This window comes from Polypterus senegalus, chromosome 5, assembly GCF_016835505.1.
Source record: "Polypterus senegalus isolate Bchr_013 chromosome 5, ASM1683550v1, whole genome shotgun sequence".
In the NCBI taxonomy this organism is placed as follows: Eukaryota; Metazoa; Chordata; class Cladistia; order Polypteriformes; family Polypteridae; genus Polypterus; species Polypterus senegalus.
The window spans coordinates 9,156,748-9,168,899 of record NC_053158.1 but is presented as its reverse complement, the minus strand read 5'-3'; the positions used below and the strand labels follow the sequence as shown (position 1 = coordinate 9,168,899).

At 40.4% G+C, this 12,152-nt stretch overlaps 1 protein-coding gene across 10 annotated transcripts in view; it reads right to left on the bottom strand.

The window, feature by feature from the left end:
- LOC120530126 (RNA-binding Raly-like protein) overlaps nucleotides 1–12,152 on the bottom strand; it is a 1,108,526-nt gene that overhangs the window by 73,914 nt on the left and 1,022,460 nt on the right. For 9 of the 10 annotated variants that reach the window (XM_039754308.1, XM_039754312.1, XM_039754309.1 and 6 more), the window contains one exon: nucleotides 11,387–11,434. The exons of the other annotated variant lie outside the window; for it this stretch is intronic. In XM_039754308.1, coding sequence (XP_039610242.1) covers nucleotides 11,387–11,434 — 48 coding nt within the window. The remainder of the gene's footprint in view (nucleotides 1–11,386; nucleotides 11,435–12,152) is intronic. 10 annotated transcript variants of the gene reach the window in all.

The following is a 12,152-nucleotide window of genomic DNA, read 5'->3' as shown; positions in this document are numbered from 1 at the left end:
TGTAAAGTGTGATACTTTTGAACGTATGGATTTGTATCCATTATTGGCTGTAGAATTTCTAATAAGTCCGACCATTTAATTCTTTCGATTCTATGTTGCATCGCTTCTATGTGATCATAAATATAAACCTAGCCAAATTGTGGTTTCTTTGAAATTAAACTTGTAGTAACTCTGTCATATCACCTATGTCCATATATGTAATCTCTTTTCACTGTTCCATTATTTCACTGAGTAAAATGATCTTTACTCTCAGTTTTTTGAGACATTTTCGAATTTTGGTACTTTCATAATCTCTAACCTGCTCTGCCTGTGTATCGCGCCAACGTTTTTGAACCTCTTTACGATGTTCTACTTTGTCTTCTACTCTTTGTCTTTTCTTCTTCTACTGTTTGTCTTTTATTTCCACCCCCGCTTGGACCTGTTTGCTTTTCAATTCATCTCTTGGCACAAAGTCGGGATGTGAAATTCTCTGAAAATGTCTCTTCTCGTCTCTCTGAAAATGTCTCGTCTCGTCCCAAGTTGGTGAATCCGAAAATAAGCATGAGTGGTTGAGAAACACTGGCTTCAGAGATCCACTCATGAACCAATGACAGCAACCCGTGACTCACTGGTGGCAACCAAGTGGTTGAGAGATGCTGGCTTAGGCAACCGACCACAACTCACTCCTTTGGAACGATCTGCCGCTCCACATCGGATCTTCTCCTTCTATCATGACCCACTTTTTCTTTTCCACCTTTCACTGTGGGTAAGGTTGTCGGTATGGGGAAGATGGAACTGAAATAGTCGCTAACAAACTGCTTTGCATCATTGTTTGCTTAATGGGAGTTCTTTTGTAAAACACTTTGGTACAACTTCTGCTGTTTTTAAATGTGCTTTTATAAATAAATTTGACTTTGACTAGTGATATTCAAAACTAAATTTCATGTTGTTTTAGAGAAATAGGTGGATTGGATTGGTGTGCTCTGTGGGCCTGAATGACCCTCTCTTGTCAAAAGTGTTTCTAATGTTCTAGTGCTTTATAATGTTCTAATTCGTGTCTGTGTGTCTGTGTGTCTGTGTGTGTGTGTGTGTGTGTGAGTGTGGAGAGTGCCCTGTAGCATGCTGGCCTCCACTTCTAGTTCTTGCTTATTTTGATAAGCCAAATCCTATCCCAGCAACACTGGATACTAAACAGCAACCAATATCAGGTGAATTTGTATGTAGAGCTCTGAGGAGGAGATAAAGCCATCATACCAAGGTAAAGTTTTCACCCAAAATCCATTCTGTCTTTCTCCAAAACCTAAACTTTAAGTAAAGAACATAAGAAATTTGACAAAGAGGAGGAGACCATTCAGTCATTCAAGATTGTTTGTGTAGCTAAGAGCTAAGCTGTCCCGGCATATCATCCAGGTTCTTTTTAACTCTTTCAGGGCTGATGTCGACTTTTGTCAAAAGGAGGAGTTGACGATGGTAATCAACTGTAAACTGCAACAAAACCAACTGTTATGTTTTAGTTGGACTCTCGTTGCCAGGAGGAAAGTTAGATTCATTGGTTTGACCGAGATTTCCTGTGCTTGCATGAGTAGCAAGGCACAAACAATGGCAAAAATGGCATCTGGCGAGAGATCAAAGTGAATGTGTCAAGCAAAATGCTCCGTGGACGACGTTTTGCCTATTATTATCTCTGAACTGGACTATGACTTGTCAGACTCAGATTGATACAAGTCATTGAAAACGAATGTGAGGTTCCATTTTCAGCTGATTGGTCCCCAGGTAATTTTTGTACTGACAATGTTCGCCATGGAGGACTGCTACTTAACAATGATAAGAGGTAGAATCCAGATTGCAGTGCACTGCAACTGTGTCCCAGCCATGCAAAGACAGCTTGGCCGCATATTCTTGGCAAACTGGCAGCCACAGCATGCAGCAACAGACATTTTATGTTGATTTCTGTGTGAAACCATTGCATTTCAGAAACTATATACAGTAATCCCTCGCTATATCGCGCTTTGACTTTTGCGGTTTCACTCTATCGCGGATTTTAAATGTAAGCACATCTAAATACATATCACAGATTTTTCGCTGGTTCGTGGATTTCTGCAGACAACGGGTCTTTTAATTCATGCTACACGCTTCCTCAGTTTGTTTGCCCAGTTGATTTCATACAAGGGACGCTATTGGCGGATGGCTTAGAAGCTACCCAATCAGAGCATGTATTACATATTAACTAAAACTCCTCAATGCTATAAGATATGCTTCCCGTGCGGTGCTCGATTGTTTGCTTGTCTCTGCCTCTCTCTCACCCTCTCTGACATTCTGTGCGCCTGACAGAGGGGCTGTTTGCACAAAAGATACTGACGCTCCTCTAAAAAAATGCCGCTTTATTGTGGTGCTCGGCATATTTAAAAGCACAAAAGCAAACGTATTGATTATTTGATTGTTGCTTTAATCTCGCTCTCTCTCTCTGACGTTCTCTGCGCCTGACGGAGGAGATGTGAGCAGAGGGGCTGTTTGCACAGAGGCTGTTTGCTTAGAAGATCCTGACGCTCCTCTAAAAATGCCCGGCAAACTTAAAATCACAAGTATTGATTTTTTGATTGTTTGCTTTTCTTTGCGAGCGCTCTCTCTCTCTCTCCCTCTGAAATTCTCTTCTCCTGAAGAGAAGATCTATTTGCATTCTTTTAATTGTGACAAAGAACTGTCATCTCTGTCTTGTCATGGAGGACAGTTTAAACTTTTGACTAAAGAGTGTTATTTCATGTCTAGAGGGCTCTACTAATGTTAACAGTGTGGGAGAGTTTATAAGGGCTTAAAATATATAAAAATAACTACACAAACATATGGTTTCTACTTTGCCGATTTTCGTCTATCGGGGGCTTCTGGAACGCAACCCCCGCGATCGAGGAGGGATTACTGTATATATTTTTTTTTGGAAAAAATATTCAGTCCTCAAAGAGTTAAAGGTTGTCAAGGTTTCTGCTTCAGCTCCATATCTTGGTAGCTTGTTCCTGATTCTATATACTCTTTGTGTTAAGAAGTTCTTCCTGGCTTCAATCCTAAATGCACTTTCGTGTAGTTTGCAATGATGTTCTCATGCATGTGATTCAGTGCTTTTTTGAAAGGATCTACTTCATCAATGCCTCTGGATGAGGTCTCTATATGCTCTCCTCTTCTTCTTCTGAACAGGTTTAATTCTCTGAGTCTGTTGCAGTAGAACATGTTCTTAAGTCCTGGGATTCACCTGATTCCTCTCCTCTCCTTTGCACAATTTGAAGTGTTTGCTTCCTTGTAGTGTGGTGGCCAGAATTTCCATTGTTTTAAATTCAAAGACCAGTTTGAACCATGCTGTGTTGAAGAGGATTCATAGCACGAGCCATCTCAGTTTGGAGATTTGCACTGTGAGAACTACTGGAGGTCAGTCATAAAACCTGCAAAGTGTGGTTCAGAAGAGATAATAGGAATACTCCTAGCCTCAGCTTGGCAAAGAAATAATACATTTGGCATAGTCAGCAGGATTTGCACTGTGGATGGGTGGAATGTAGTGGCGGTGTTGTGTAGAAAAGATTAGGGCTGAGAGAGGGAAAGAGCTCAGCTGACATCACCAGGAATCTCTCCACTCGCAGTGCTTAGAGGCAGTTTCTATGGGGCTGGTGTAAGGAGTTCTCTTATTATCTCATGCTGTAAGGAGCCTACTTCTAAACCAGAACTAATGGGTTTGCAGCTCACCACTGATACGTCACCCCAGATCAAATTTTTGAACTGAGATGGGTAAATGTGAGCCCATGAAAGCACACTTGGTGTAGTCAGCTGGGATTTGTGCTGTGTTGTGATGGTTTTGTATGGAAAAGGTTGGGATTAAGAGAGAGGGAGAGACAGAGATCAGCTGATGTCACTAGGAAGTGCTCCGCTCCCCAAATTTAGAAGAAGTCTCTGTGTGGCCGAGACTACGAGGTCTCCCGTTAGCTCATGCTGTAAAGTCAGATGGGTTTCATTTCATTCAGTTTCATTCCCTCCCCATCTGACACTGCTGTTTTCACATAAAGACATGCTATAGCTAGGCACTCTGTAGGAACTAAGTAAATAAATCCAAATAAATAACATCTGGACGGAGTATGTGCTCTAACAAGAAGTCTGACTGCATTCTCGTACCAATGCTTGCAAAATGAAGTGTCTGCGTGCACTTTTTCGTGGTACTGTCACTCAAACACAGGAAGCTCTGCAGTGTACTTGTGGGTTTCTTTTTTCTTCGGCATAGTCTTGAATAAAAGTGCACTTGTTTTGTTATACTTGCACATCAACATTTATATGTTACTTACATAAAAGCCAGATCGAATGTTATTTGCTTACTTCCTACAGAGTGCAGATCTATAGTGCATCTTTATGTGAAAACAGCAGTGGCAGATTTGGATTGTGAATGTGACTGAGAGAATGAAACTGAATAATAAAACAAAAAAAAACAAAGCTAACCTTTACAAGTATCATACATTTACACCGGCTGTTACAGACTGAAATCAAATGTATGTTTTTATTCTAAAAGAGTAAGAATAAAAGCAGCTGACTTCACAAAACGGACTCGTCAGAGATCGAACCCATGAAGTTTTGATTACCAGTCAACAGTTGATCCCGTTGCACCACCGAAGCAGTCATAGTAAATGATCAATGTCGCACCCTAACGCATGCTGTTTTTCTGCAGGTATATTTTTGAATAAAAGCGCACTTGTTCTGTTATGTTTGTACCTTTTGTGAAAGTGTTTCTTTGATATTTGGACTTCATGCATCACACATTATAAACTTCATGTCTACATTTTGTCAATTATTACTAAAACATGAAAAACGTTTCTATTTTAACGATGTGTTTACATAGATCGCTGTAGACATGGAACACACGTGTAATTTATGTGTTCCAAATAACGATATAGTATTTATAAAAGGTGTCATTTTGCTTGACTTCTCGCTCTATACAACTCCGATGAACTGACACGCAGGTAAACAGACTTGAGCTGAGAAAACTGTGTGCCATTGGGGGATATAATAGCAGACTGCTTGCTGCTTATCAACGCATATAAAGTCCAAAAGACGCTGATGGAGAGGTGAGAAGAGATTTAAGGTTGGACAGATCTACGAGTTTTTTTGTAGGCTCTAGTAATTCTAGTGTTAAGTAAATGTACCTATATGCTGGTGACACACACTAACACCCTTTCTGCTTCCTCTGCAGATCCTCAGAAGGAAATCCCACCTGACCTCACTTCCAGCTCCACCCATGACCTCACTTCTGGCTCCAGTTATGATTTCATTTCTGGTTCTGTCCCTCAAAGCACACCCCTTCCTGGCTACCCTCTAGAAATTTGCCATATTATTTGGTATCGTCAGTCCAGAGGACTGAGGACAGAGGACACATTTATGCTTTTTCTTCAAGTATACTGGGTGGATACGCCAAACCTTTTTCTTGGTTTTGTTGTCTTTCTTACTCCTATAAGCTGAGACAGTTAGCGGTATGAGCCCAGCATAACCAATACAAATAAGCTTCTGTAAAGGTGACATGATGACACTCTGCATCACAATGTCATCAGCCCACAAGGCTAAGAACAGGCATTATTGCTGTCAAAATCGAGGTTGCTTTTGTAAGAAATAATAAACCAAACACAAGTGCCTTCACCATAAACCTTAACCAAATCTGCATCTTGATGATTGCACTTAAAATGATAAAAATAAAGAACAATGATTCAAGAATTTGCAATATTAATTAATTGATGGACCGCAATGTTTCAACAATGTTAAATAAAGACTAAATTGATAAAAATATTGGTGAGAGGTCCTTTAAACTGTTAAAAACTGTCCATCCATTTATTGAACTTGCTTGATCCTGCTTGAAAGTTCAAAACCAATAAGATCAGGCTGTCACACACGTGCGCAAGGGGGCAGCTAAAGGGCTCGAATGACGGTAATTCCAAGCCAGACCAGGGGGTGGCGAGGTGTACTAATCCTTTCTCTTTTTCCACTGCAGACCAGTTATGAGAAATTGCGCCAGGCTTTGATGATGTCACTTCCGGCCCTGATGACACAGCTTCCAGTTCCGGTCTTGATGATGTCACTTCCTCTGCCAGCACTTATAGCCTCCATCTTTGCCTCCTTCAGACAGCTCTATTGTGGACTTGAACCTGTACTTCTGTAGTTTCAATTCTCATATTTGCAGCCTGGGCTTCAAGTATGCGGGAGGCTGCCCCAAACCTTTTTATGGCTCCTGTCTATTCATTTGACAAGCCATAAAAAAATCATAAAGGACCCCGAAGGAAACACCAGCCCATCACAGCACTCAATTGGGGGGCATAGCAGAACTCACTCAAACCAGACGTTTTGGAGACACAAGCTGTAGGCTTAGCACCTTAGTCGAGGTCCTTGGAATTGTGAAGCACTTCATGACTGGAGTGTCTTGTTACAAACTATCAATTCAAACTTTAAATTGATGGTGTTAGCCAAATACAGGGCCATGGGGAGCTGAAGCACATCCCTGAAGCTATGGAAGAAAGGTTGCGCTAGATTGGTGTCTACTCACAAACACCGTTCCAGTGAAGAGATGCCAATTACTCTAACATGTATGCCCATGAGGCATGGTGGTGCAGTGGTAGCACTGCTGCCTCACAGAAAGGAGACCACAGTTCACATCCTGGGTCCTCTCTGCATGGAGTTTGCATGTTCCTCGGGTGGCCTGCATGGGTTTCCTCCTGCTATCCAAATACGTGCAGGTTAGGGGAATTGGTGCTGTGTGTTTGATGAGTGTGTGTTGACCCCGCAAAGGACTGGAGCACCTTCTTCAGGGTTTTTTTCCAACCTTGAGTGCTATGCTAGCTAGGATAGGCTTCAGCATCCCACGTAACCCTGGCCTGGATTAAGTGGGTTAGAAGATGACATATGAAGGCCCACCAGGTAAGGAAGTGCAGAGAAAATCAAAAGATTAATGTAGGTTCAGAAAGTATTCAGACCCCTTCACTTGCTGCACACTATATTGTGGTGTTGGTTTAATTCAAAATGGAGAAACTGGCCATTTTTGCCCATTACACTAAATAACCTATAATGGTAAAGTGAAAACTTGTTTTTTGAAACATTTGCGATTTTACTATAATTTAAATACCAAAACTTCTCTGTGATATAAATATTCAGACCATTTGCTTTGACTCTCTAAATAGTGGTCAAGTGCATCCTGTTGAATTCAGATATCCTAGAGATTTGTCCAGAATTTGATTGGAGTCTACCTGTGGCAAAACGAAGTGTTTAGACATTGTAAGAACTTTTCCCCACCACGCCGAAACGGGGTTGATCGCTACCACTCACCTTTCCTACTTTAAGGCAGCTGATGAAAAGGATAGGCCAATCGCACCCTGAAGCGCACTGTCGTACTCCCTTTTTTGAAATGTCCTGTTCAAACAGATGACTGAACATATACAATACTAGCCATCCCCCTTAGCTTCGCCCTTGTTGCAGTGACACAGCACAGTGAGGGAGCCCAGCTCCCTACACCTGACGTCACTCTTCACCCTCCCCTCGGCCTGCAGCCTCTGTCGCGGATTAGTGCAAATATATCACTCCTGCAAGCGAACTATGATTCTTAGTGCGATGAAAGAAGTCGCAAAGTCAACCAGAAAGTTCAAGCAAATTATAGAAAAACACCCGATCTAAACCCGTGAAGTAGTTCTCTTGTTTGCTAGCTAAGTGGAGGTAAGATACGCCCCGAGGCTGGTGAGTGAGTAAGGAGGGAACTCGGCCTGTTGCATGTCTCTCGGATTCGCACAAATAAATTGGTACCACAAGTGAACTATGATACTAGGCACAATGAGAAAAGTCACAAAATCAACCGGAATGTTCAAGCAAATTATAGAAAAAAATCAGTTAAGTAGTTCTCTCGTGAAAAGCAGACAGACAGACGTTGGATTTTACATATATAGAGATTAGAGAAAAAACATAGCTAGAGGATGATATCCATAAGCCAGTGTTTCTCAACCTTTTTCCACGTGTGACCCATTTTTTCATATTAGTTTTCCTGGTGCACCCCCTAAAGTTTTTATGCACATTTTCAGATTTTTGATTATATTGAGATTCATTTGGAAATGCACTATTGGCAGAAATGTTCAAGTCTGGATCAGATTGGGGCATCACTAATATTTTTTTATCATTAAAATATGCAGTCACACATGACACATTTAAAATTAAAATCCATGTGATGAAATATACATAAAATTCAAACATTTCTTCAGTTTTCATTTAATTTTAATAATTCCACATTTTAAATTATTCCATTCCACAATAGTAAAAATGAAATTACAAATATTATAAATACTCATAAGAATGCTATCACTTCTTATTTCTAAAAAAAAAAATAACTGACATATTAGCGATTGCAGAAGTTACGTCTAACGGTAAGAGAGAGGAATGAGATGTAAATTGAATTCTGATGTTTGCTTACGGGCAGACTGGCCTATCTACACACGTGTCTAGATGAGTCTGGAAATGACAAGTGATGCCAGTAGCATCCCTTGATTTAACTGAATCGACACGCAGAGAGTCACAGACTGGTGCCTTTATCTTTAAAAGAGTTGGGAGGAAGCCGACGAAGCCTGAAAGAGCAGAGGAGGTGGAAAAAAAGTGTATTGGGTGCTGGACTTGTGCTCTGCGTCTGTTGTGTCAGGTGTTTGGGGAGTTGTACACACCCTGGTGGTTGACTATATATATATATATATATATATATATATATATATATAGTCACGCACACGTGCATGGGAGGCAGCTAAAGGGCTCAAGTGAAGGCAGTTCTGAGGCATGCTGGGATGTGGCAGAGTGCACTAACTCTCTTTCTCACTTCCCTGTAGACCAAACCCGGGAGATGTCACATCTGGGCCTGATCCAATGAATAATGAACACATGCCCTATCCTTATGACCTCACTTCCTGTCTTCCTCTTTAAAAGCCTACCATTTTCCCTTCTCTCGCAGTCTGGTTTTAGACTCCGTTGTATGCACTTCAGTGCCAGTGCTTTGAAAACGACTTTTGCAGCCAGGATACCAAATTATATGGGTGGCTGCCCCAAACCTTTATCTGTCTTTGTCTCGTTTTATTACAGTATATATATACAGTATATAAAAATATATAAGGAAGAGAAGGTCTGTGATACGGTTTACATATTTGCAGCTGGAGATCTACAAAGGGAAAAAATGAATCACGTATCATAAAGTAGTTATCTTTCATCAGAGCATAATGCTTAGACTTACAAGAATCAAAGGCAATATATAGAAAAAATTACATGGGGGTGAGTGGAGGGGGGCTAAATCAGTGTGATTGGGGAGGGGTATTAGTTGTGAAATTTTATTTATTATGAACATGTTCTTCTTAAGTTTGCATATGCTGAATTTATGTCCAAGTGTCTGTTGATGGCATTCACATTTGATAGCCAAGATTCAGAACATGTTCATAATAAATACAACTTACAATAAATAAATAAATAAACCCCCGATCACACTGACTTAGCCTCCCTTCCACGAATGAATGTTTGTTATATATTGCCTTTAAATTTGTAAGTCTAAGCATTATCCTCTGATGATGGCCCCTGGCAGGGGCTGAAAGCTCAGGAATAAAAATTACTTTATGATATGTGATTCACTTTCTCCCTTTGTGGATCTCCAGCTGCAAATATATATATATATATATATAGTGGCTTATGTGCATCACAGGGTCCTCTCAATTATTTAATTCCACCACAGGCCGACAGCGGGGCACTGCCGCTAGCCATATCATCCTCCTTTGCCTCTACAGTACAGAGAAACTGCCCAATGAGGGAAAACTGACCCCGCCCCTTCTGCTCCAAGGACCATAAAAGCCTAGCCTCCTGGAAAGAGCCATCACTTGGTGACTGGAAGCTTGAAGAGATGGAGCTCCTTCAACCCCAAATCAAAGTGACAGGAAAAGCCTCAATGAGCAGTTAGTCTATTGTGTAGAATGCCAGAGGGCAACTCTTTTTGTTTGTTATTGCGCCATCACAATAAAAATTCGTTTGGAAGTAAACAAGGACAGTCGGGTTGGCATTTCCAATATTTATCTTCTATTTTGACCCTTCATTCCCTTCAATGACTGCAATATACAGTATATATACATTTATATATGTATATATATATATATGTGTATATACTGTATAGTGTATATATGTGTGTATATGTATATATTTTGTGTATCTATCAGTAGGTACAAAAGGTATTATTTAATATATAGTCTTATAGATACGAAAGGTACTATATAATTGGTATCCATCCATCTACCAAGAAAGATTCAGTAGGTTAAATAGGCATTATTTAACAGATTATGTATATACAGTAGATAGACATGAAAGGTATTGTATAATCACTAATAATGTAATTTCTCTAAAAGATAGGTGGATAGACACCATAGGTACAAAAGCCATTATTTAATAAATAGATTGGGAAATAGATATGAAAGGTACAACAGAATAAATAGACTAATATCTATCTATCAATCTATCAATCTATCTGTCTAATCCAGCCACCGGGGATGCACAAACCAGTGTGTTTCTTTGTGTCGGTCCCAAGCCCGGATAAATGCGGAGGGTTATGTCAGGAAGGGCATGTGGTGTAAAATTTTGCCAGATCAACATATGGACAACAATACAGATTTCCATACCAGATCGGTCAAGGCCCGGGTTAACAATGGCCACCACTAGTACTGTTAGCCAACAAGGTGCTGGCGGAAACTGGGCTACTGTTCGCCGAAGAAGGAGAAGAACGAGACGAAGAGGAGGGAGACAAGTCTGGAGGCAGGAGGAGAGGAGGAAGGTAAAGAGAGTGAAACTGAGGGTAGGGACTTTAAATGTTGGCAGTATGTCTGGTAAGGGGAAATAGTTAGCTGAAATGATGGAGAGAAGGAAGGTTGATATATTGTGCGTTCAAGAGACTAAATGGAAGGGGAGTAAGGCCAGGTGGATCGGAGGTGGGCTCAAATTGTTCTCTCATGGATTCTGAAGTAACAGTATGTCAAGAGTGTTTTGGAGGTGAAAGTGTCAGACAGAGTAATGTTTATGAAGCTGGTAAATGGAGATGTGATGATGAATGTTGTTAGTGCATATGCCATCCATCCATCTATCCATCTATCCATCTATCTATCTATCTATCACACGATAAAAAGTACATAAAGTGAAGGGTTCGGAATCCTTTTCCGAATGCACTTTCATATGCAGACTCTGCACACACTGTGGCAAGACCCCTAGAGACACAAACCAGCACCCCATTCCACAGTGCCACCCTGCCCCAAACTAAGTTTAACCAAAAAGAACACTTTAAACTGAATACCAGGCTTATGGTATTATTACATTAAAACAAAAACATATAAACTTACAAGAAGTGCTGACATACCTGTTGTAGAAGTCATCTCTGTAGTAATCGTAATCAAATTCGTATCCACTGTAAAAGCAAAACAAGAACAGGTGAACTAAAGGGTTAACGCTCCATGGTACATGTTGATTTGTTGTCTTGGTATGTAGTAATTCTAATGCTTAATATATTATAATGCATTATATAATCATTGATTGGTCATATTAGGCTAAAAGTCTTCAAAGAGTAAAATGAAGATTTTCAGACGCTCATCCAAAAACAGTGGGAATTTGAAGCTCAGGATGATTCAGGCAGTCATAGATACTCAGGAATGCCAGTTATGAATAACCCTACCTGTTGTCATCGTCCATTTTCCTACCTGCTTAATGTAATTGAGGGACTTTGGATGTCAGAGCCTGCCATGGTAGGTGACCATTCCATCATTAATAAATCCACAGCACTGTCTTCAGAGGATGTTCAAACCCCTTCACTTTTTGTCACATTCATTTTAATTTAAATTAATCTTGTTCCTTATCAAACCCCACTCAATACCCCAAAATGACAAAGTAAAAACAGGAGTTATTGTAAATTAACTAAAAGTTAAAAACTCAAATGTCGCACTGAACTAAGTATTCAGTCAGTTTGATAAGACACTAGGGATGCGTCTCAGGTGCATCCTATTCTATTGACCATCACTGAGATGTTTCTACCCCTTGTTTGGGGTCCATCTGTGGTCAATTTAATTGATTGGTCTGATTAGGTAAGGCACACACCAGTCTATAGAAGTACCCACATTGAACCAAAAACC